The sequence below is a fragment of the Centruroides sculpturatus genome, unplaced genomic scaffold (genome assembly GCF_000671375.1).
Source record: "Centruroides sculpturatus isolate CEXI.00-Female unplaced genomic scaffold, Cexi_2.0 scaffold639, whole genome shotgun sequence".
Lineage (NCBI taxonomy): Eukaryota > Metazoa > Arthropoda > Arachnida > Scorpiones > Buthidae > Centruroides > Centruroides sculpturatus.
Genome location: NW_019384778.1, coordinates 162,483 through 187,260, shown reverse-complemented (window position 1 = coordinate 187,260; position 24,778 = coordinate 162,483). Strand labels below are relative to the sequence as shown.

At 28.8% G+C, this 24,778-nt stretch overlaps 1 protein-coding gene across 1 annotated transcript in view; it reads right to left on the bottom strand.

The window, feature by feature from the left end:
• LOC111629121 overlaps nucleotides 1-24,778 on the bottom strand; it is an 87,761-nt gene that overhangs the window by 14,138 nt on the left and 48,845 nt on the right. Inside the window, exons 10-16 of the mRNA XM_023372991.1 lie at nucleotides 23,747-23,853; nucleotides 23,605-23,664; nucleotides 23,016-23,205; nucleotides 22,846-22,895; nucleotides 18,445-18,714; nucleotides 15,730-15,873; nucleotides 10,180-10,257 (exon numbers count right to left, since the gene is read on the bottom strand). Of these exons, the coding sequence (XP_023228759.1) occupies nucleotides 10,180-10,257; nucleotides 15,730-15,873; nucleotides 18,445-18,714; nucleotides 22,846-22,895; nucleotides 23,016-23,205; nucleotides 23,605-23,664; nucleotides 23,747-23,853 (899 nt within the window). The remainder of the gene's footprint in view (nucleotides 1-10,179; nucleotides 10,258-15,729; nucleotides 15,874-18,444; nucleotides 18,715-22,845; nucleotides 22,896-23,015; nucleotides 23,206-23,604; nucleotides 23,665-23,746; nucleotides 23,854-24,778) is intronic.

Sequence of the window (24,778 nt, the reverse complement as noted above, 5' to 3'; positions counted from 1 at the left end):
AAATGTTTTGTTGTTGATTGATAACGCCCCAAGTCATCCCTCAAACATTTCACTGGAAAGAGAAAACGGAAAGTTTAAAGTTGTTTTCTTGCTTCCCAATGTTACTTCAGTCCTTCAACTGATGGACCAGGGGGGTCATTGAAAGCTTCAAACGTTATTACAAAAAGGCATTGCTGCATACAGTAATGATTGAGGAAGAATATGAAAAAACAATTCAGCAAGTGTACAGTACACTGAAGTTAACTTGAAGGATGCTGTGTACACGGCAGCAGAAGTTTGGGCTACTGTCAAAGATACTATACTGGCAACAGCTTGGAATAAGCTCCTACCCTGGCTATCAACTATTGTTGGACGATGGAATCATTGCCAGTGTCATTGACAACGAACACCGCGACAATGAGGAAGAACCTAGTGATGATGACCGTGCTGAAAAAGGACCATCCAGTGAGGAAGCTTTTCACTGCCTTGAGATAGCTATGGAGTGGTTAGAACAGCAAGAAGAATGTGATGCTATCTAACTGCTGTCTTTAAAATGCATGTGAGATTTAGCGGAAAAACTAAGTCTCAGCTGTAAAGCAAAAGACAATTTTGGACTTCCCTTCCTAAACTGCAGGGGTACTTTAATGTACTACTTTATGTAAGGTGTGTATTTGTAAGACATGTGATACAAAATATATACAGTACAGTTTTGTGTTTAATATATTTTTTTTGTAAATGATCAGTTATCCAAACAACCTCAGTTCTGAAGTGTTTCAGATAATCGATGCTCTACTACATAAATAATATACTGCATGTATCTGTATATCTTTTCAGCTGTAAAAATAACGTTTTAATTGAATTCTAAATAGCAAACGGATTGTATACGATACTTTAATTAAAGAAAACATAAAAATGATGACAAAATGTAAATTTTGATTAATTATTAATTCATCAAAAATGATCTAGCAGCAGTAACAAAAAAAAAAGAAGAAAAAAAAAAAAAATAATGCAACTGTTATTATGACCAGATGGATGAATGAAGGTGGATATAGGTGACGAGAATTTGAATGTCGAGTTAGGAAGGCAATTTGCTAGCAACTTCAAGGGGTAAGAAGGGTATTCAGTATTCTTGCATTTATAACATCACTTATGATCTAAGCAACTAATAAAAATCAATATAAGGATTTAATTTTATAGTAATAGTAATCAAGTAGGTGTAATTTTCAAACATGTTTGCTTTTTTCAATAAATGATTTATTAAAAATTACTTTAGTCAACACACACTTCTTAAGATCATAAATGATGTCATAAATGTGAGAAAACCNCTTTTGGTCCACACTTTAAACAGATCGTGCTATATGTACTGTAGTTGTTGTCGTTCACAATGGCAACTAAACGTAAACATGTTGCTCTCAGTGTTTTCAATAAATTTAAAATAATAGACCAATTGAAGAGTGGTGCTAATGGATCAAGTTTAGTCCAGAAATATGGAGTTGGAAATGCCACAATATCAGACATTAAATGACCAGTGATGCCCATTAAAAAATTTGCAAGTGTACTTAACAGTGAAGAAGGAAGCTTGTACAGAAAAATTATAAAAATGGCAGAAAACCAGGATTTAGACACTGCAGTTTACACATGGTTCATGCACATACATAGCCAAGGACAACTAATAAGTGACCCTTTGATTTGTGAAAAAGCTCTTGAAATGAATAAGAAACTAGGGGTGTAATGCTGATTTTAAAGTGACTATCAGCTGGCTTATGCATTTCAAATCTAAGCATGGAATTAGGGAATTGGACATCCAGGGTGAAAAACTGTCAGCTGATACTGAAGCAGCTGAACATTTGAAAGTCTTTTAAAAACATGATTGATAAGGAGAGATAATAAAAAAAAACCAATGTCTACAATACAGACAAAACTGGTTTGTATTGGAAGAAAATGCCAACAAAAACCCTAGTTTCTAAGAATGAAATGTCAGCATATGTTTTAAGGCAAGCAAATCACGTATCACTGTTATGGTATGTGGAAATGTTACTGAAACACACAGGCTAACTTTGCTAATCATAGGAAAGTCTAAAAATCTGTGGTGCTTTAAGGGAATAAAAAATTGCCAGTCACCTACAAAAATCAAAAGAATTCATGGAAGGATACAAACATTTTTATAGAATGATATGATAATGTATTTATTCCTGAAGTTAAAAACCATCAGCTTAAAACTGGGAATCCTGGAAATGTTTTGTTGTTGATTGATAACGCCCCAAGTCATCCCTCAAACATTTCACTGGAAAGAGAAAACGGAAAGTTTAAAGTTGTTTTCTTGCTTCCCAATGTTACTTCAGTCCTTCAACTGATGGACCAGGGGGGTCATTGAAAGCTTCAAACGTTATTACAAAAAGGCATTGCTGCATACAGTAATGATTGAGGAAGAATATGAAAAAACAATTCAGCAAGTGTACAGTACACTGAAGTTAACTTGAAGGATGCTGTGTACACGGCAGCAGAAGTTTGGGCTACTGTCAAAGATACTATACTGGCAACAGCTTGGAATAAGCTCCTACCCTGGCTATCAACTATTGTTGGATGATGGAATCATTGCCAGTGTCATTGACAACCAACACCGCGACAATGAGGAAGAACCTAGTGATGATGACCGTGCTGAAAAAGGACCATCCAGTGAGGAAGCTTTTCACTGCCTTGAGATAGCTATGGAGTGGTTAGAACAGCAAGAAGAATGTGATGCTATCTAACTGCTGTCTTTAAAATGCATGTGAGATTTAGCGGAAAAACTAAGTCTCAGCTGTAAAGCAAAAGACAATTTTGGACTTCCCTTCCTAAACTGCAGGGGTACTTTAATGTACTACTTTATGTAAGGTGTGTATTTGTAAGACATGTGATACAAAATATATACAGTACAGTTTTGTGTTTAATATATTTTTTTTGTAAATGATCAGTTATCCAAACAACCTCAGTTCTGAAGTGTTTCAGATAATCGATGCTCTACTACATAAATAATATACTGCATGTATCTGTATATCTTTTCAGCTGTAAAAATAACGTTTTAATTGAATTCTAAATAGCAAACGGATTGTATACGATACTTTAATTAAAGAAAACATAAAAATGATGACAAAATGTAAATTTTGATTAATTATTAATTCATCAAAAATGATCTAGCAGCAGTAACAAAAAAAAAAAAGAAGAAAAAAAATAATAATAATAATGCAACTGTTATTATGACCAGATGGATGAATGAAGGTGGATATAGGTGACGAGAATTTGAATGTCGAGTTAGGAAGGCAATTTGCTAGCAACTTCAAGGGGTAAGAAGGGTATTCAGTATTCTTGCATTTATAACATCACTTATGATCTAAGCAACTAATAAAAATCAATATAAGGATTTAATTTTATAGTAATAGTAATCAAGTAGGTGTAATTTTCAAACATGTTTGCTTTTTTCAATAAATGATTTATTAAAAATTACTTTAGTCAACACACACTTCTTAAGATCATAAATGATGTCATAAATGTGAGAAAACCGAATATCTTCCTACACTTTAAATTGGTCGGCAAATCGCTTTCATAATAATTCATTACTCAAGTCAAAGCTATCTGTTGACTCAAATCTTGCTTAAGCTTAATGAAGAAGTAAATAATTTAATGACATAATTATTGCATTATAGTTTATTGCTTTAAGCCAATTTTTAAAACATTCTTTAATTTTTAAAAATTATATTTTATTTAATAACTACATTATTTTATATTTATTATCTTTATACATATGTAAACATCNAAATGATGTCATAAATGTGAGAAAACCGAATATCTTCCTACACTTTAAATTGGTCGGCAAATCGCTTTCATAATACAACCTCTGAACTATCACCAAATAAAAGCTGTTGTTTTAACCTTAAACTGTTTCTTTTTCATTACTACTATACTATAGTTCTTGTTGAATGAACAAATAACTCAGGAAAAGTTTATGGTTTATCAGTAACACAAATTTAATTCTAACAATAAGACAGAAGTTTAACAACATTAATATATATAACGATAAATGGTAATTGATAAATTCTCTAACAGATAATGAATATTGTTCAGTTTTTACAACCTGCCCTTCTCCACTATCCCTATTTTAAGTCAGTCTTTATTCAACACCTATGATCAAAATTCATCCTCTGAAACAGTATTTGAAATGATTCTTTGTTTTAGTTTTAAAATATTTCATATGTAATTAATTCTTTAGGAATATCGAAGGCAGGACTTTGTGTTTTCATAAGGTAGGTTATGGACAATAATATCCATTATTTAGAGGTAAATATTATAAATGTCCTTTTTGAAGGGTCTAGGGATTGTAAAAATGTCCATTAAGTAGAGGTGTCTGCTATTCAGAAGTGTCTGTTAATAGAGGTTTCACTGTATTAACAATAGCAGTATTGAAAAGATTAAAATAACATTTTTGAGTTAATCAAACACATTATCTTTACATAATGGTATATTCATATATAGATTTACATGAGAATGTTTTTTTAATATGTTATTAAATAAATTTTAAGAGAATATATCTTCAATGATAAAAAAATATATTTCAATTTTTATATTTCACAATTAATTCTTTAATTAATGTCCAGAAACCTCATTGATGCGGATTTTTTCGTGGGTACATTCTCCTGGTCTGAGAACACATGGTAATTTGTTAGGATTTACATATTTCTACCATGTCTCTGTAGTATATAACAGCGAGCTCTCAGGTTGAGAGCGGTTCTGGTTCAAGTACCAGTATATTAGTAAAACCTATTAAATGTCAAAACTACTATTTACTATTTAAATCATTACATATTCAACATTTAAAATACTTTTGCTGTTTTGGCGTTTACCTACTAATCTTTTTTATAATTTCTTTATATTTTTTGATTAAGTCTTTCTATTTCGTAAGCTAAGATTTTTCTTATTTTTTTAACTTATGCAATAATAAATTCAGATAAATCAGATAACTTCTAACACTAACCCTCAATTTCAATCCAGAAAATTTCCAACATTAAATTGGAGGGACATGAAAAGTAAAATAAAATTGTTACTGATTCTCAATTTGAAATACTGTTTACGTACACAGAGATCCACAGATTCTAAAATCATTCTTATAATTTTGCTTAACAGTTAATTCTAAACCAACACAAGGATTTTATTATTTAAAATAATATTTCAAAAGTATTTATATAAGTATCAGTTTTGTATTTAAAATAAATACTATAATATAATTTACATCATTGCACTATGGTCAAAAAAGGTCAAAATTTTGGCCAAAGCCCATGTTTTACATTTAGTACATTTCCCTGAATTTCATTTCAGCAACTCTGTAAGGCTAATACCCTCATCTGACATTTGGCTGTTTTCAAGTTAGCATATGTCAAAGCAAGGAGTATTGGTAGTAAGGAGTGAACAACTATGTCTTTCAAAATGGAACGTATTGATACAAGTGTGTATTTGAACTGGACTATATTACAAATAAAAGTGTTTCAATTTTAATAACTATCAGAATATTAATTAATCAAGTAAAAATTTCCTATATTAATTTCCTAAAGTAAAACTTCACATAAACTTTAGAAAAATCACTAGCATATGCTACCCTTGTAGATTTTATATATTGTTAAAATGAATCCTTTTAAACAAGAAAATTGGAATTACATCTGCTCCTGCCTGCCTCCAATTTTACTTTTTCCATTTTAAGGGAACATCTGTTTGAATTGTGGTATGAAGAAAAACACCAAGGCAATAAAATATTGGTGGTTTTGAATTATATTGCCACTGCTCGCTCTACCCACAGTGTCATTCATGGTGTAGGGGTTAGCGTCTTTGCCTATCGAGCGAGGGTCTCTGGTTCGAACCTCATTGATGCGGGTTTTTTGTGGGTACGTTCTCCTGGTCTGAGAACACATGGTAATTTGTTAGTATTTACATATTTCTACCATGTCTCTGTAGTATATAACAGAGAGCTCTCAGGTTGAGAGCGGTTCTTGTTCTTGTACTGCAAGCTGCAGTAGTTGTACGTTCTCTGAGTGAATAAATACCCCTTTGTGTTTCCAACAACTGGTTGCTGTTTGTTTCCGCAACAATATTTTAACTCGACTCAATGAGAATGATCTACATCAAGATTTAAGGTAGAAGAAGTAGTTCGTAAATGGTATGGTAATACTTCTTCAAACTGGCAGGCATGTAACAATTCTAGACACATTCAGAAAGAAACATACAGAGTGGCTTAAGGCAGAAGTAACTTATAAAATGATGATAAATTCAAGGGAATTTCAAACACATATAAGAGAATGATCATGTCTTCATTACAAAGAATCAGCTTGATAAACAGAAAAAGGCTGCAGCAGCATTATTGAAAAAAGTAGGATGAAGCAAAGTTAATTGTTGAAGCAGCAAGCGTATGGCTTGGCAAAAAGGAAAAAATGATTTTGTTGTAGCATTAAAAAAGACTGCAAAAATTCTCATAAGATGCATCTAAAATCAGAAAAATGCTAATTCAAAAAGAAAAGACCCATTTAAGATACACGCCAGAAGAAGCATTGGCTTTCATATTGGATAATAATATAAGCAAACAGCAGCACAGGTATCACTTGTACAACACGGTTTTGCTCTAACATGGTTCAGGAAATTATCTGTACAAAATCTCAAAATTTTTAAGTACAAATTCTGTTATTGATATTTTTTTTCTTCAAGCAAGCATTGTGTTGTCTCGAATTTGTCTACAGATTTTAGAATATTGAAATTTGCAATTTGTTTTGAGTCTTTCATCAGATTTAACAAAAACCAATAGTGCAATTTTTTCTTCCTTGTTCTAGCATTCCTATCAACCAGTGTCATTGTCATTCCTTTCAGATTTTAGCCTTTAAGACTGTCTTGGTGTTTTGTTTTTATAAATTAATCTTTAAAGTTTATTTAAACGTGTTTAGGTAGATGCGAGAACTCAAACTAGTGTGAATTATTTAATTAGTGAGAACCCAATTTAATATTATAATATTTTTTTTGGTCAAAAATCATAAAAGGGAGAAGTATTCCAGTATCGTCCTTTTTCTTTACTCTGCAATCGCAGAGTCAAGAAAAAGGACAAAACATTTTGCCTGGTCGTTGACTACTGGAAATTACATAAGATTGCTAAAATAGACCTATATCCCTCACCATTGGAGCAAGAAGCACTTAATTTGATGGGACAAGCCAAATACTTTTCAACCATAGACACACTCAGGATTTTGGCAATTAGCACAACAAGGAAAAGTCGACATTCTCCAGTCCTGACAGTCATTATTATTGGAACAGAATGCCAATAGGCCTTTGCAGTGCCCCAGCATTTTGGCAAAGGGCAGCAGATTTCATTCTCCATTGATTAAAAAGAAGGACTTGTTTGGTCTATATGGATCTTCTAAACTTTAGTTCTGACTTCCAGAATCATTTAGCAAAGCTGGAACAAATCTTTAAAGGATTGGCAGAGGCTGGTCTAAAACTGAAGCTCAAGAAATGTTGCTTCTTTCAATGTCAAATCAAGTTTTTGGGACATGGGTAGCAGATGAAGGGATAAGGCCCGACCCAGATAAAATAAGAAATTTTGAATTCCCCCAGACCAAAAAATGAGCATGATATTAAATCATTCCTAGGACTTACTGGATACTATAGATGACACACAAAATCTTATGCAAATATTACAAAACCCTTGACAAAATTATTAAAGAAGATACCAAATTCCAATGGGATGAGGAGCAGAAATGCAGTTTTGAAAGACTTAAGGAAATAATAACTTCAGCCCCACTGTTAAAATCACCCGACTTTTCCAATCTCTTTATATTAGCATCAGATGCATTTAATGAGCCTATAGATGCCATCTGATCTTAGGAAAAATGATTGTGGAGAACTACCTATCACTTATGCTAGTAGAACACTACAGAAACCTGAAAATAATTATAACACTATCAAAAAAAAATGCTTAGCTGTAGTTTGGGCTGTCAAATACTACAAACCATATCTGTATGGGAGAAAGATTACAAAAGTGTTATTAAATTATTTTTTAACCATAGGTAAATAATCATTTGTAGAAATGACAAATGAAATATAGTGGTTTTGTGGTACTCAAACTGTTTCCAATTCAAACAATTTGGCATTCGAACACAGAATCTGGGAGGGAGGAAATCGCTCAGTACTCCACTGAACAAACAAAACTCACTAGAACAAATTTTTGATTAATAACATTTTTTTTTTTTGGTCATCCATAAAAATTTTTATGATAAAAATTTTAAAAAATAATAAAAGTGTTGCTGATAATTCTGATAAACATAAATAGAAAAGCTCAGATGATGATATTTTGTAAAACGAAAATGACCTCATTTAACTAAAATTAATATTAACATGTAATACAGTTCTTTTAATTTCAATAGTTAATTAATTATCAATTGGAAATAAAATATTGATTGCTTTAATAAATGTATTTCTCTTAGTAAAGATAAAGAATAATGTACTTTTGTTAACTTTTGAAACCTAACTACATGTTTTGTATTAGTCCTTTGTTTCATATAGCATGAATTCATGTAACACAGCACTTTTTTGAAACATAACTCCATGTTATATAAGGGATACCTATATATCAACGTGAAACATGGATACATCTCACAACTTTTGGACATTGCACTGAGTTATGAAAAAATACTAGAAGCAAAATCTAAATGCAGAGTGAAAGAATTGTCAGTCACTGATACTGTAGCTAAAGAGCCCATAATTAATCTTTTGGAGCATACTGTTAAAAGACTAGTCATTTACAAGAACTGATTCTATGTGCCATGGTATCAACTAAAACTAATGATAATAAACGATGCTTTTAGCCCACAACTTTAATTTAGATAGAGTTAGATAGCCTAATAAATAGGATTTAACAATTTGGAGGGTTTATCATGCCAAGCCCAACAGAAAAAAGACCAGATCTTTTACAAAACAAAGTTAGTCTTTAATAAACACCTTCAAATTTAGGTAAGGATGCATTTCTAACTATCTAAATAAAACTAATGAACTATATCCCCAAATGATTTTTAACTATTTATTGGACAGTCAAACTATAAACTAAAATTTAATACATCAGGAACTTCAAGCACCATATATTCTAGTTTATTTGCTATGACTGATTCCTTTAAGGCTTGTGTGCAGAAAACAACATGGTTTTGTGGAATAATCAAATGCCACAATTAGTTGGATTCTATAGGCCCTTGAAGCTGAAATAGGTTAAGGAGCGAAAGAGCATATTTTAAAGGAAAAAGAAAATAAACAACTTAAAAGCTATTGATATAGAAATGACAAATAAAAGATTATCCGCATCAAGTATGAATTATTTATGATGATAATTGATGGAAGTTTGCATGTATTAACGAGCACTAAAACCAAATCAAGCTTACCTAATTTGTGGAGCTACTACAATGAAATTTTTGGGAATCAATGATTTCAACTCTGAAGTAATTGAACCAAAGTCAAATACACTATAGTACAGCATTTCATTGCTGGATAAGGTTTATCGAATCTATTTTACATATTTCATACAAGCAGGAAATTTAAAAAAATGGTAAATACAAGAAAATATAGAGAAATAAAAGTTAAAAGAATGAAAACAAATTCAAAAGAGATTTTGGGAAAAAGCAAATTTACATATAGACAAAACCAAGAATCAATGGAATTGGCTCCATTAACGATTGAAATACAGCCCATTGTGCATTTTCATAACCAGCACTTTCTGAAATTACAAATGTTAATCTGCAGTTAATTAAGAATTTCCAAATTATTTTGATTAATCTATCATGCCAATATCTTTTAAATAAATATGTTTGAAGATTTTTGTTTTCAAACCACCCTCAGAAAAATTTCCATGATATCCAATGACTGCAATTGTGCACAAAATACTCATTTATGGAAAGTGAATCCTAGCCGATACTGTACTACTTGCTGGATATTTTGGAGAAGATGACGCTGAGTCACAAAATAAACTTTATAAAAAGGATAAGAAATACCATGCCAAAAAGAACACTCATGTTAAAAATCTGCAAGATGTTTTCAACAGAGCAATAGACACTTCATATCCCATTATTTCAAGTATAAGACTTAATAATTGCTTACAATTAAAAAAAAGATTGAATCTACCTGCAGAAGTTATTGCTTTGTTATGTATACCTGAAAGGGAACCTCGGTCTTCAGCATTCTTCTCTGAACTTGTTGCAGATGACTCAGATGTTCAAGAATATGATGAACCTGAAGTTGAAAGTAGTTTCTTTTGTGATTTGGAACAACTAGATAACTTAGAATTACAATTGGAGTAATAATATTGTAAGGGTTTGAATACTTATATTAAACATGTACTGATTTTACTTTTTTATAACATTGTTCATTGAATTCAAGAAAATATATGCAATTTTTGTATAATAGTAAATAATTTTATTAAGTAAGTAAATGCTTATCCTAAAAATTACACAGTTTCTTAATTTTGGCCAAAAATTTGGGTGTTCAGACCATAGTGCATTGTCAAGGACTTTTTGTGTGTATTTACTGTCTGGAATTGATTCATAGACTAGACCATAGTTTCTCAATCTATATAACAGAGAATAAAATAAATTATGAATTTAGTTATTTAATATATAAATTGCAGTTTTGTAGTGCCTATAGTCTTTCATTAAACTTTTGAAAAAAATGAAATTTTTAATTCAGAATTAATGTTTTAAGAGTCTTGCTTTCTATTTTTAGAACTTCTAGTAAATGATATTTAGCTGTTTTTTCAACATAAGATCATAAAATTCATTTCAAAAGATAAAATGATGTGAAAAACAATTACCATCTGTGAGTTGTTGGCTTATAAACAAATTCATGAATGAACTATAGATAGAGAGTAAGAAATAGAAAACAAAGCTGACATTCTATTAACACTAAAGGTTAAACACACAATAAAAATGAAGACAAAAATATCAATATACAATAAAAGCACACTATATATGGTTTAGGATATACATCAAAATAAACGACAAATTATAATACAGAAATGACTAACTTTAAATGGCAATAATAATGATGTTATCTGATTTTCAAAGATTTGGTAAAAATAAGCTATCATCATTGAGGAAAAAAATAAAAATATCTCATTACAATAAAAATCTCAAAGTGTCAAGTAAACAAATATCTCTTACCTATTTAATTTTAAAAAAATACTCAAAGTTTTCATTGAAAACAGATCTTTACAGAGAATGTTTTTAGTGATATAATTATATATATTCCAATCTACATTTAGTCAAACCATTTTATTCTGATTCAAAACAAACTATAAAATTTACTAATAAATAAAACAGTTAGTGCTCAAAAATTGATATCATTTCTGAGAAGCACTAAGAAAAAAGTATTTGAAAATTATTATCTAGATAAAAAAAATAACTACCCAAAATTAACATCCTTATAAGCATATTTTATAAACAAGAAAATTATTTCAAACTCATTCAAATTTAATAGGTTAATAATAGCCTATTATTCAATTTTTCTGTAAGAGTTGCAATCTGTGTGTTAAAGAACTTACACTACATAATTTGAAAGGAAACAATCTACATTGCATTTATTGTATTATATATATATATAGAAAGAACAAAAACAAATTAACAAGTGCCATCTGAAAATAATAAATTTTAAACTCCATATTTATATCATCCATAAGATACAAATCTAATAATTTTTTAAGGAATCAGTTTATTACTTGATCAAATATTTTTCAAGCCTATTATACATCATTGTTTTATCCAAGCTTATTAATATTAAAATCAAACAAACATAGAATTACTATCTTAAAAATTATTTTTCTTGTCTTATGGATGGTTCTTGTTTTTAATTAACCTTTGTTTATGAAGTTTTTTCCAATTGTACAATGTAGTATAAAAAAATGTCAAGTTTAAAAGAATTAATACCAAATGAATAATTCTATTTAAATAATTGATATATTTAAATAATTGTAATCATTTGGTTAGTACAATATAATATATTTGTACCTATGTTCGTCATTGCTATCTCAGTCTCTATATCTTAAATCTGTGCATATCTGTTAAATATTTATGTCACATACAAATTTCAATTATTTAAATTTATTATATTTGAAATGAAAAAATATGTATTGGCATCCATTTACTACCGATTCTTAATGAAAACTATTTTACTATTTGAAGAAGAATTGTGTTTGTATGATTTTCAAAAGATACCATTAAAAAAAATCTATGATTTTTTAATAACCTCTTTGAAATTCAACAAGTTTTACAGAAATTATTCTAAATTAATAATAAAGTTATAAATTTAGTCAATAATCTATTTTTATTGACTGATTGCCAGAAGCCTCTGGCAATTGACTGATTATGTGAATAATGTCAATATAAAATTGTCAGAAATTAAAGTTAGCTAAAATTCTATATTTGGAAAAAAATGTTTTATGAATATTTATGTTTCAAAGTTACTTGTATAGTAAAAAGCTCACTTTTAGAAAATATCAATTTCACTGGTAATATAGCTGAGTTAGCATGAATATGCATCTAATCAAACAAATATCAATTATTATAAAACATGAAAACATTGATCAGTTATTAACATCAACTTGATTTTGCTGGCCATGATCATAAACAGGATCAATCAATACCTTAAATAAAATTAAAACAGGAAAATAACTGAAAAAATTGGTAACTGAACACCTCCTATGATTACAAATAATAATAAAAATATTTGCTCTCAGTACATTTTTTCAAATTCAGTTGATATAATAGATTTCAATAGATGAGTTTGTATCCAATAAAAAAAATTTATTTTGTAAAATTATAAGTTATACAAGAACATAAATCATAATTTTTTTTTTAAGATTTATATTAGTGATAAGCAATCTTTTCTGAATGAGAACAGGAAGGAACTTTATAGGCTTCTGGCAAGCTGTATACATTTTTTCTTATGTAGCCTGCTGAGAACCAATATACTTCGTAAACTAACAGTACACTAAGTACAGTAACTAATATATTCTAATAATAAGAAAATTAGTAACATAGTTTATTCTCAACTTTTCACTAGTCAAATTTAGTTTGAATACTCTTTGTTATGAATATCAGCTAAATTAGGATTGCATAATGGAATAAAACAAAAAATAATAATAAAATTATATTGCCAAAGCCTGAGATATTTGGACCTCATGGGCTGCAGGTTGTTAAGTCACACTGATATGGAACTTTATGCTAATTTAAAATGATCTAGCATTACTGTATTTAGGCTAACTTAATCATATTTTTGTTGAGTCTTTAAAAATACAAAATGTGCCAAAATCAGCATATTTCATTCAAAATGAAATCAGCCAAAAGTAATTTCAATTGTGTTATACAAACTTCCCTCATAGCCTGAGAAGTAAAAACAATTTCATCTCCAGGTATATATAAAAAAGAAATTTTCAGAACTTGAAGAGTTAAGATAAATCAACAAATTAAAGATAAGTGATTTGAAGAATAAATCCTTTAACAATATTGAAAATTATTACAAAAAGTTTAGCATAGTATTACATAGTATTGATAGATTATATGAACAAACAATACAAACAAGCATGATGATGATAAACATTCATCAAAATGAGTGATGGATTATGAAAACACTGTAAACCAGCTACTTTGCAAATGACAGAAAAGTACATAAATTATATAATTTTTTTGAATATTAAAGATTTTCATATTTTGGCCAGTAGGTTTTAAACCATCAAATATTATTGTTTAAGAAAATCTGAATTTTTATAAGACCACATAATGTGATAAATTAAAAAAAAAATTTAAAATTTTGTTTGTTTTTCTTCTAAGAAATTCTTCCTTTGGATATTTTAAAAGATGATATTATATGGCAACTAATTCTTGGTTTTGAGTTAGATAAAATAAATTATTTATTATATTTGGTGCTGGTGCACTTTCCTGTAGGCAGACTTATCACACTGGACAGTCACAGAACAAAGAAATTGAAACACTTTTTTCCTTTCTTATGTATTTATTGCAAAATGCATTTCGCAATAGAAATTCTTCTGAAGAATCTTTTCTGTTTAGGGAAATTTCCATTTTATTCAGGTTTTACTTTACTTATATATTACTATATATTATTAGTTAAGTCAATATGAAGACAATTCATCTAATTGTCTTAACTAATATTATAAGATTAAGCAAACTTTTTGAATTTAACAATTTTCAGATACCCTAAAATCACAAATCATGTTTAAGATATAATATATCAAGAGACAGGCAGATCCTAGAACTATTTTTTATAATTAAGAACAGTAATCAGAGAAAATGATAAAAATAAACATAAGAAAAAGCAAGTTTTGGTATTGGCCCAGTTGTTAGTTTTAAAGTACTTTTTCAAAAATATAATGTAAAGATTACATTTAAATTAAATCCATATAAATATTGTACATATTTTATGTGTGTTCAGTTATGAAATTTGACGATATTCATTATTGCATAAATCTCTTCTTACTGGCCACCATATATGACAAAATTATTGAGCAAAAAAGTAAAAATCTTGCTCTATTCAATTTATATGTCAGTTTCAATAAAAATTCAGAAAAAAAAAAATTCATTTTCTACTTCTATTAACATTTTAGGCTCTATTTTATGTATACAGGGGGAAAGAAAGTTACTTAACACCCCCTGTTATAGAGTGTAGAATGTACCAAAAGTTAATTCGCTTTTGTCAGGAACACATTACACCAAGGGGGAAAAATGATTGATGTGTGTTATGTGCACAGTTACCATCTTGAATGCAACACCAAAACTGTGAATAAGAAGGGGGTCATGTGACATATCATCTAGGGACAGAACTTCACAAGAAAAAAAGATTTATTGACTTACCTTGAATGGTTACAGAGTTACTAAAGTGTTTCCTTTGTTGTTACAAGTGTGAAGAACAGACAACACAATGCTCCTAACACAGGAAGAATACATCAAAATTGTCCTGATGGCAAGGAAGAGAAGTTCTAGGGTGATTGCACAGGATTTTAATCAATGTCATCCACATTGAGACTTCATGCCACATGTAGCAGTTGCCAACCTTCTCCAGAAATTTAGGGAGACAGGATCAGTCCAGATAAGAAATGATCAAGCCTGTGCAATCAACCCAGAACTTCTCTCCTCTGCCACCAGGACAATTTCAATACATTCTTCCCATAGGAATTGTGTTCCCATCAAGGGAATTGTGTTGTCTGTTCTTCACACCTATAACAACAAAGGAAACACATTAATAACTGTGTAACTATGAGATAGGTCAATAAATCTTTCAGCAAACAATTCCTTGTGAAGTTCTGATCGTAAATGATGTGTCACATGACCCCCTTCCCATTTACAGTTTTGGTTTTGCAATTTAATATGGTCGCGGATTTGATGGTGACCATGCATGTAACACATCAATCTGTTTTCCCCTTGGTCTAATGTGTTCCTGACATGAGCAAATTAACTTTGGGTGCATTTTATATTCATAGCAGGATGTTAAGTCACTTTCTTTCCCACCCTGTATTTTCTTTCCTAGCTTAAATTAATTAAATAAATATTCTATCATAATCAAATAAGGGAAAAAGTGAAATATATCAGATAAAATTAGTAGACATGCTAAATTAAAGTAAAATTCTTAATTTAGCATAACTCTTATTAATTTAAGTTAATAATAATATAAAATTTATATATAAACTTAAAATCTTACCTGATTGAGAAGTTCAACTGATATATCAGTTGTAAACCCAATTGCCTTTAGTCTAGTGTTAAGGAGATCAATACTGCTTTCTGTTATGTAACGAATCTGGTTTTCTAAATTGGAAGCTTTAATTGATAGGGTTTTTTTCTTTTCCTAAACAAAAACAATTTATATATAATAAAATTAATTAATTAAAAACAACCTATAATATTAATAAACCATACTAATGAATCACTGATATAAGATTTTCATTTAACTACATTAAATCATGTTTCTTTTTTACCAATTCATATTATTAAATTAATTCTCCTTTCTAAAATCTTTAATTTTTTTATACAATAAAATATTTTCCATACAAATAAACAATAATAAAAAATGCTTAAAAATTTTTAACCTAATTAAAAAAAAAATTACTATGAAAACTGCTATACAGTTCAAAAAAATTGCAATTTAGTACATTATTAAAACCAGTACTATTAATAATAGTAATATTTTATTAATATTATTTATTGGAAAAATTAATTTAACAAATAAAGAATTGTGAGTTTGTACTCCACCCCAAGTAGTTTCAGATGATTACCTAGAGGTATGTAACAATTTACAATTAAAAAATTTTTTAAATGTAAATTGCTAAAATGTTTAAGTATGTTTTTACTATAATGAATAATATTTTGTCTGATTTTTCTGATTATACAGAACAAAATTTTATATCATCACATCGTGTACATTACTTGGTTTGTATACAAACCAAGGTACAGTAGAGCATCGTTTATCCAAATCAATTGGGAACTGGGTTGTTTGGATAACTTATTTTTTGGTTAACCGATTATGTACGAAAAAATATATAAACCTATCCCGTGTTGAAATTTTTCTCTGTTGTGTGTTGCTTTGCGTTGAATTTTCATCGATGTTAAGCCTAACATATACTTTTTTAAATAATAATTGTGGCTATTGTATCGTTAAAAATTATTTTTTTATTTTTTTCAAACAAAATAAATATATTGAAAAATATAAAAACAAAAAAAAATTATACTTAAGAAGTTAATCTAGTATCAAAAATGTTCGATTCAGCATGACACGGTCCGACTGGAACGCTTTCAATTAACCAATGTTTTAGTTGATTGGCATTCAGATAATTGACGCTCTACTATATATTTAAATTTAAGAACAAAATATTGATGCATACTGCTGTACAGATATCTCTTGTATAACATGGTAGATATNACTTTAGAATAGAAATATACTTTAGAAGAGGATCTAGTATCAAAAATGTTCAATTCGGCATGACACACAGTCATCAGAAAAACACCACAAAAAAGTGCCAGTGCTACCAGCTAAAAAACACACACCCAACAAAAAAAAATATTGGAGTAGCCCAAGATATAGCCAAAGATTGCAGTGCCACAGCACTAACAAAATTTAAATTTGCCGACTGGAATGCTTTTGGATAAACAACGCTCTACTGTATTCACACTACAATGGGTAACATTCAGTAGTTCTAAATGTCCAGTGTATCAGAAGCTAAAGAAGCACAGTTTACTGGCAAAGAGTACTAGGAGTAGGTTAACCTAACCATTTGACATCCGAGAAAACAAAAATCCTCTTATTTCAATTTTGTGTAAAATAAGACCTGCTGTAATATTTTAATAATTTATTAACAGTAGGAAGAGACAGAGTACGTTCATAACATTTCAACATTCTGATTGATTCTGTATTATATTCTACAATCATACATTCCATATTATATCATCCAGAAATCTAATCAGTTAAAAATACTTTAAATTCAAGTTTTTATTTGATTAGCTTTAAAAGTATTATAGTAAGCATATCATCATCATCAAAAAAACTTTTAGCAGGAGCAAAGTAACATTGCAGTTGCAATAGCAATCTGAAATTTTTTCCTAGAAATATACTAAAAATTAATTGTTAAAAATCTAGCTTTTAAAAATTTTAAATAATTTGAATATTGATGATTCAATGTTAACTTTGAGCAGTTTAATTAAATTACATTTGTTTTGTATTTATTTTAATATGCTAATTAACAATAAAATTATTAATGTCTCTCTTACAAAATGCTCTACAAAGCAGTGTGGTATTCCTCCTTTGTCTGATATTTCTGCTTCTTCTATACAATTAACAAGCATAACTAATAGCAAGTATAAAAAAAACATTCAAAGAAAGAAATAATTCAACTTGCACACACAACACAACATTGTCAACCAAAAGCAGTAACATATGATACTAATAACAGATTAAGCAACAGTTATAAGTTTATGCTGTGTGCCCATATGCATATGTGAACATAGCCTAAACTTATTATGTGTAAAATTTTTAATAAATTCTTATATACAAAGAATATTCATATTTCACTTGAATATCTACTATTGCTTATAAAAGAATATCTGATTTCTTTTCTCAATTTATTGATAAAACTATCAATTTGTAAGCAATGTCTATTAAAACAATTTATGAATGCTAATTGAAATATAAACTTTACAACCATTAGTAAGAAAATTATCATATAAAAAAAAATAAAGATTCCAATTAAATAATATACATCTAAATGATTTGTTTACATAAACTGTATAACACTTAACAATGACTTAAATTCTAAAGTTTACTTAAAAATTTAAAATAAGTATAATATACATTATTGTTAATTTTAATTTCATTTGTCTTTTTTTTTATAACTGAATATATTTTAAATTCAGCATACAAACCAACCTTTTCTTTTTCAATTTCCTTTTTTATTTCAGACTGATAGTTTGATGATTTCATGTATTTAATAAATTGAATCATTTGACTTTTATATGTATCTAAAAGAGTAAAAAGACTTTGTGGAATATCATCATCTTCAACTTCATTTTCAATTTTAGTTGCTAATTTTTTGTCAATGCATCCAGGAGCTGGCTCTGATCTTGTAGTAGCTATTGAAAACAAAAAATTAAAATTAATGAATAATTTTAAAATGCATTTAGTTTTTAAATATGTTATGTAAGAAGTTTAATTCAATATATCTATGATAAATTAATATACTTGGTTAAATTTACTATAAAACAGATTAAAAATTAATACATAGAAATTTCACTATATATTAGAACTCTGCTTTTGCTTTCAGCAGCCCAAAGTTTTGTGTTGCAAAATGTTGGAAAATGTCAGGGTTAGGTAAGGTGAGTGCAGTGCTCTATGTATTATTGTTATTTAGAATAATTCTTTGTCAAAGACATCAGCTTTGTAAAGACAGAATGATTCTTTTATTTATTAATTAATCAAAGAAAATGAACAACAATAAAAATAATAAATAATTTTTTCACATTTTGGTCTCGTCACAGAGTAATGGTAAAATAAAAGCAGAGATTGGCACTAAAAAGCTACAGTTTTTAGTAAAGTTTATAATAAAAGCTACAGTTTATAATAAAAGCTACAGTTTATAATAAAAGCTGACCCTACAGTCAATGTTGACAAAATTAATTAATTTATTGTCTTTTTGTCTTTTTTAGCATTGAAGAATACATGTGTTTATTTTACTAATACAGTAGAGCGTCGTTTATCTGAATCAACTTGGGACTGAGGTTGTTCGGATAACTTATTTTTTAGATAACCAATTATGTATGAAAAAATATATTAACCTATCTCATGTTGAAATTTTTCTCTGTTGCGTGTCACTTCATGTTGAATTTTCATAGATGTTAAGCCTAAAGTAAACTTTTTTAAATAATAATCGTGGCTATTGTATCATTAAAATTATTTCTTTATTTTTTACAAACAAAATAAATATATTGAAAAAATAAAAACAGAAAAAAAATTATACTTTAGAAGTTAATCTAGTATCAAAAACGTCTGATTTAGCATTACACACATCCCAACACACAGTCCTCAGAAAAACCACACACAAAAGTACCAGTGCTGCCAGCTAAAACACATACATAAACATAAAAAATATTGGAGTAGCCCAAGACATAGCCAAAGATTGCAGCACCATAGCACTAGCAAAAATTTAAATTAGCCAACTGGAATTCTTTTGGATAATTGACGTTTTGGATAACCAACTTTCGGATAAANTTTTTTGTTTTGACTCAAACGATTTTATATCGCATTTCAATTTTTCAAACTTTAAAATTTTTTACTTTTTTAAATGGTTTTATATAATGATCTGAATATATAAAAATCAAAAGGCACTAAGTCAGGTGAATAGTGAACGATTTAAAATTTCCCAAATCAAATATTTTTAAAATTTATTTTAAAAAAAAATTATTCTTTTTCTTGGGTGGCTGATTAGACTTTTATTGATTTTGACTTATTAATCAGGTATTCATTTAGGTTCCTATTTTCTCAGCCACTTTCTAATACAGTAGAGCGTTGTTAATCTGAATCAATTGGGGACTGGAGTTGTTCGGATAACTGATTATGAACGAAAAAATATATTAACCTATTTATGTTGAAATTTTTCTCTGTTGTGTGTCGCTTTGCATTGAATTTTCATCCATGTTAAGCGTAATTTAAATTTTTTTAAATAATAATCGTGGCTATTGTATCGTTAAAAATTATTTCTTTATTTTGTACAAACAAAATAAATATATTGAAAAAATAAAAACAGAAAAAAAATTATACTTTAGAAGTTAATCTAGTATCAAAAACGTCTGATTTAGCATTACACACATCCCAACACACAGTCCTCAGAAAAACCACACACAAAAGTACCAGTGCTGCCAGCTAAAACACATACATAAACATAAAAAATATTGGAGTAGCCCAAGACATAGCCAAAGATTGCAGCACCATAGCACTAGCAAAAATTTAAATTAGCCAACTGGAATTCTTTTGGATAATTGACGTTTTGGATAACCAACTTTCGGATAAACGACGCTCTACTGTACAAGCTTTTTTATTACAGTATTACAGATGTTAAAAAATTAAAATAGTTCAGAATCATTTCTATTTTTGGACTAAAGTTTATTTTATTATTTAAACAGATAGTGTAAGTGTTTAAAATACTGCAAAAAAGTTTTTTAATTAACATGTAATTAGAAAACCAAAAATAGCAACAAGAATTCAGAGTAGGGATGAGCCACATGTGCTCTAATGTTTTAAAAACTAAATCGCTAGTTAAGCAGCTTGCCTTTTCGTACACTTAACATTGTGCCTTTGCCACTCTGTCATGCCTGAAATATTGCACTTTCTCAAATCTCTCTTCAGCATCATCATCAACAGTATAAGAGCTTTAATTTGATACCTGAACTATATTTTTACTCAAACTAAGTATTATAGACTCAAACCCTCTTTAAATTAATATATATATTTTAGTATGGTAAAAACTAACATGCCTGTTTATCCCAGGGAATGCCAATTTAAGTGAGGTTATACATCCCTCTCCAGAGGATGTGTGAAACTCAGACAACAGTTTTTATTCTAAAATTAAAACTCTCAGCACTACATCAAAAATTAAATTATATGTTTAATTTTTGCATTTTGTTTTCTTTCTAACTGGAACTTTCATGGAATACTGAAAGTGCTTTTTTAATGTTTTTGCAGTTTTGGATGAAATTACAATAAAATAAACATATTAAATTTCAGACACTGTAAATTATCTCAACTTACAAAGATTAACATTTTCTGTGTGTGAAATATGAAAGGAAGGTGTTATCTTTCAGGGTCAGGATAGACCTGTGGTTCTTAATCTTTTTGAAGTCGGGGAACACTAAACTTTGACATTTTTTCCATGGAACAGTTACAATACATCAGCTTTAAAGCAGGGGTGCAAACCTTTTTGAAATCAAGAGTGCACTCGGTCTACTATATGATGTCATTGGTGTTTGCTGATTACATTTCCATACAAAAAGTTATTTTACATTTTATTGATTTTCCTTTTGTAACAATTTTTCATTGTATATTTGATTTTTTTTCATGGATCACCTGTGTTCTGCAGACCACAGGGGTAAGATTATCAGTGCAGCCTATTTACTACTACTATTATTACTAATACAGGTAAACCCCATATAACACGGGAGTTACGTTCCAAAAAATTGCCATGTTATGTGAATTCGTGTTACACGAAACAAAGAACTAGTGCAAAAAGGGGGGTTAGGTTCCAAAAATTAAAAAACATGCTGTTAAATCCTTATTTAAATTGGATTTATTATTTATTTTTTTCATAGGTGAAATACTTATTTATTATTTAAATAAATATTTTACCAGAGGATTATTCATCCTATATGATGATCTCAGCATGAGCATCATCAACTGATAACAGTTTTTGGGTGTGTTCGTTAATAGCAGTCACTCTGCAACGGAAGGGCGCTGTTGTTTGAAGGCATTTAGGAACGACGGTGAAAGAAAGATGGCGGCACCCACGCTATCGATAGTATCGTGATGGAGGAATCTATAATTCTAAAATGAGCTTTTAGAGGCAAAAGAAGGGTCCCAATTGTAAAATTTAACCATTAAATGGATTATTTATTGAAAGAGAATTCAAAGTAGCCACAAAAACAAGTAGAATGCTTGCGCGGAGTTATGCAGAGGTATAAAAGAACGCACCCTTTATTTCATTTTATGTTGTACAAGGGTTTTACATAATTCCCAAACTCTGTTAGAGTGAACCCANGGATTGTCCTAAATAAACTAAGCCTTGATAAATCCAGCTATAAATTTATTGAAATAAAAACATTTTCAATCAAATTTTATAAAGTCACACTGCATCAATCAGAGATGCTGAAAAACCTATCAAATGCCTGGCAGGCATTTTACAAAATATAATTTATGAGCATTTTATTAAGAATTACATCTTATGAATTTTTAAAATGTTTGATATTTATTAATTTATCTCATTTTACAATGTTTAATTTTCCATGTTTATTAATTATTACATTTTGATTATTAATTCTTAAAATTTTTGTACTTGCGACTTCAGTATTTTGAATTTGTAATTATACATTCTAAAGAATTCAAAAAGCTTGTAACTGAAGATCAGTAAAATCTGATTGAGAATGTTTTTATTTCAATAAATTTGTAGCTGGATTTATCAAGGTTTAGTTTATTTGTTTAAAAAGCTTAATTTTGAGGGTAAATAATAATTTTACAAAAAAATTTTAAATGCTAATAATGAATAAAATCTTTATTAAGTTTGACCCAACTCAAAATATAATAACTCTCTTCTATATCCCCATCCCCTTGATCCACTGAAATCTTTTTTTTTATTTTAATTATATTGACAAACATTTGCATTTAAAAACATATTTCATTCTGAGTGGATAATGATTATATTATTATGATTAAATTTATAAAGCTGAAAAGCTTACCATTTTCTTCATTACTATCTTGTCCACTACTATTGCTGGTTTTATTTTTATTATTACACCAATCAGACCATGCTTTTCTTGTAGTTGGTCCAAATATATTATTTTGATCTTTTGACTGATTTGAGAATGAATCATTGGTATTCTCATCAGTTATCTGAATTTTATTCTTTTTATTTTTCATTTCTTCCTCCTTAAAACAAAAAAATTAAAGTGTTATATAAAGATGAAATTAATTTTTCATAGATTTTTAAATTATTTTGAATACATATATGAATATTTAAAAAAAGGATTGATTATTTAACAGAAGATACTCCATCAACACATCTTTAAGAATACTAATTACAATTTTATTAGACATAAACTAATCTATTAAAATTATACCAATTGTTTACAAAATGTTAATACTTTATACTATTGAACAAAATAATTAAATCTCTTTCTGATATCAAATTTTAAAATCATGATATTACTAACCAAGTACATATTAATTATTCATTTTACATAATTTAGTCTATAAAAACTAATTTTCATTGAAATAAAAATTTATACTAAAATTTAAACAAATTTTTATATTCAAATGTTGACTTACTTTGTTTGTATTGTTATTGTTAGGTTTTTGACATTTTGTTCTTTGGAAATAATGCTCCAACTAAAAAATAACAAATAATAATAATAAGTTAGAGATAGCTAAAAAGTGTAATTAAATGATTTAATTTTTACAAACTTCTTACTTTTGTCCTATCGATTGTATGAAGAAAATATGAAACAGGTTTACCAGTCCAAGATACAGATCCTTTAAGAGGTGTTATTTCTCTAACATGCATTATTGTCCCAATATCTAAAGGCAAACATTTTGACTTACATAAATTTTGATATCTCAAATAATGGAAAAGTTAATAAAAGCACATAAAAGAAGTTAACTTTATAAATAAAAAATAAATTGTTACCAAATCAAATAATAGTAATCTCTCTCACCAGTCACCACCTTGCTGTGGTGAGAGATCAGTAATTTTGATGAACCACAGAGCTATGCTAGCTGGAGTATCTACTCCTGGTAGAGTCATCCATGCTAGTGTGGTCTGTGAGGAGAAATGAAGCCAAAAGTCATTGAACCCACATCTGTGGAGATCTAACCATAGTGACAACACAATCCAAGTTTAATAAAGGCTTGGACATCACCTGGATTATCAAGGTTTGCACTCATGGGTTAGGCAGAGGCTCACATTCAAAAAAATATGTCAGTCTCCCTTGGCTACCAGTGGTGAAAGCAGCACAGGTCCAAGTATGGCTACTGCAATGCTCACACCAGTTTTGGGAAATCAGCCTAATTTTGATGTTTCTGAGACAATTCAGTCACTGACCACTAAGGCAGATAAACCATGCCAAAGGATGAAATAAACATTGGAAAAGAGTTTATCATCTGAACTTACTACACCATCACAAAACTCAAAACAGACATGACAGCATAAAGACAACAGTTACATCACTTGTTTTCACATTACACCACATACACTACACAAAAGTCTAGAAACATTAAAACTTAATAAAAACATATATCAAATACATGTCACATTGTTAGGAAGTTTCTAGATGTTGACATATACACCAATAACACAGCTTAATGTTACACTTGTTTGGGTAGCAATGCCTTGACTTTAGTCTGGCATGGCACCAGTATCAGCTGAGCACATTATTTGCAACATAATAATAACCAAACTGTACTTCTGAAAATTGGTTAAGAAGTATTGAAAAGTACCATTATT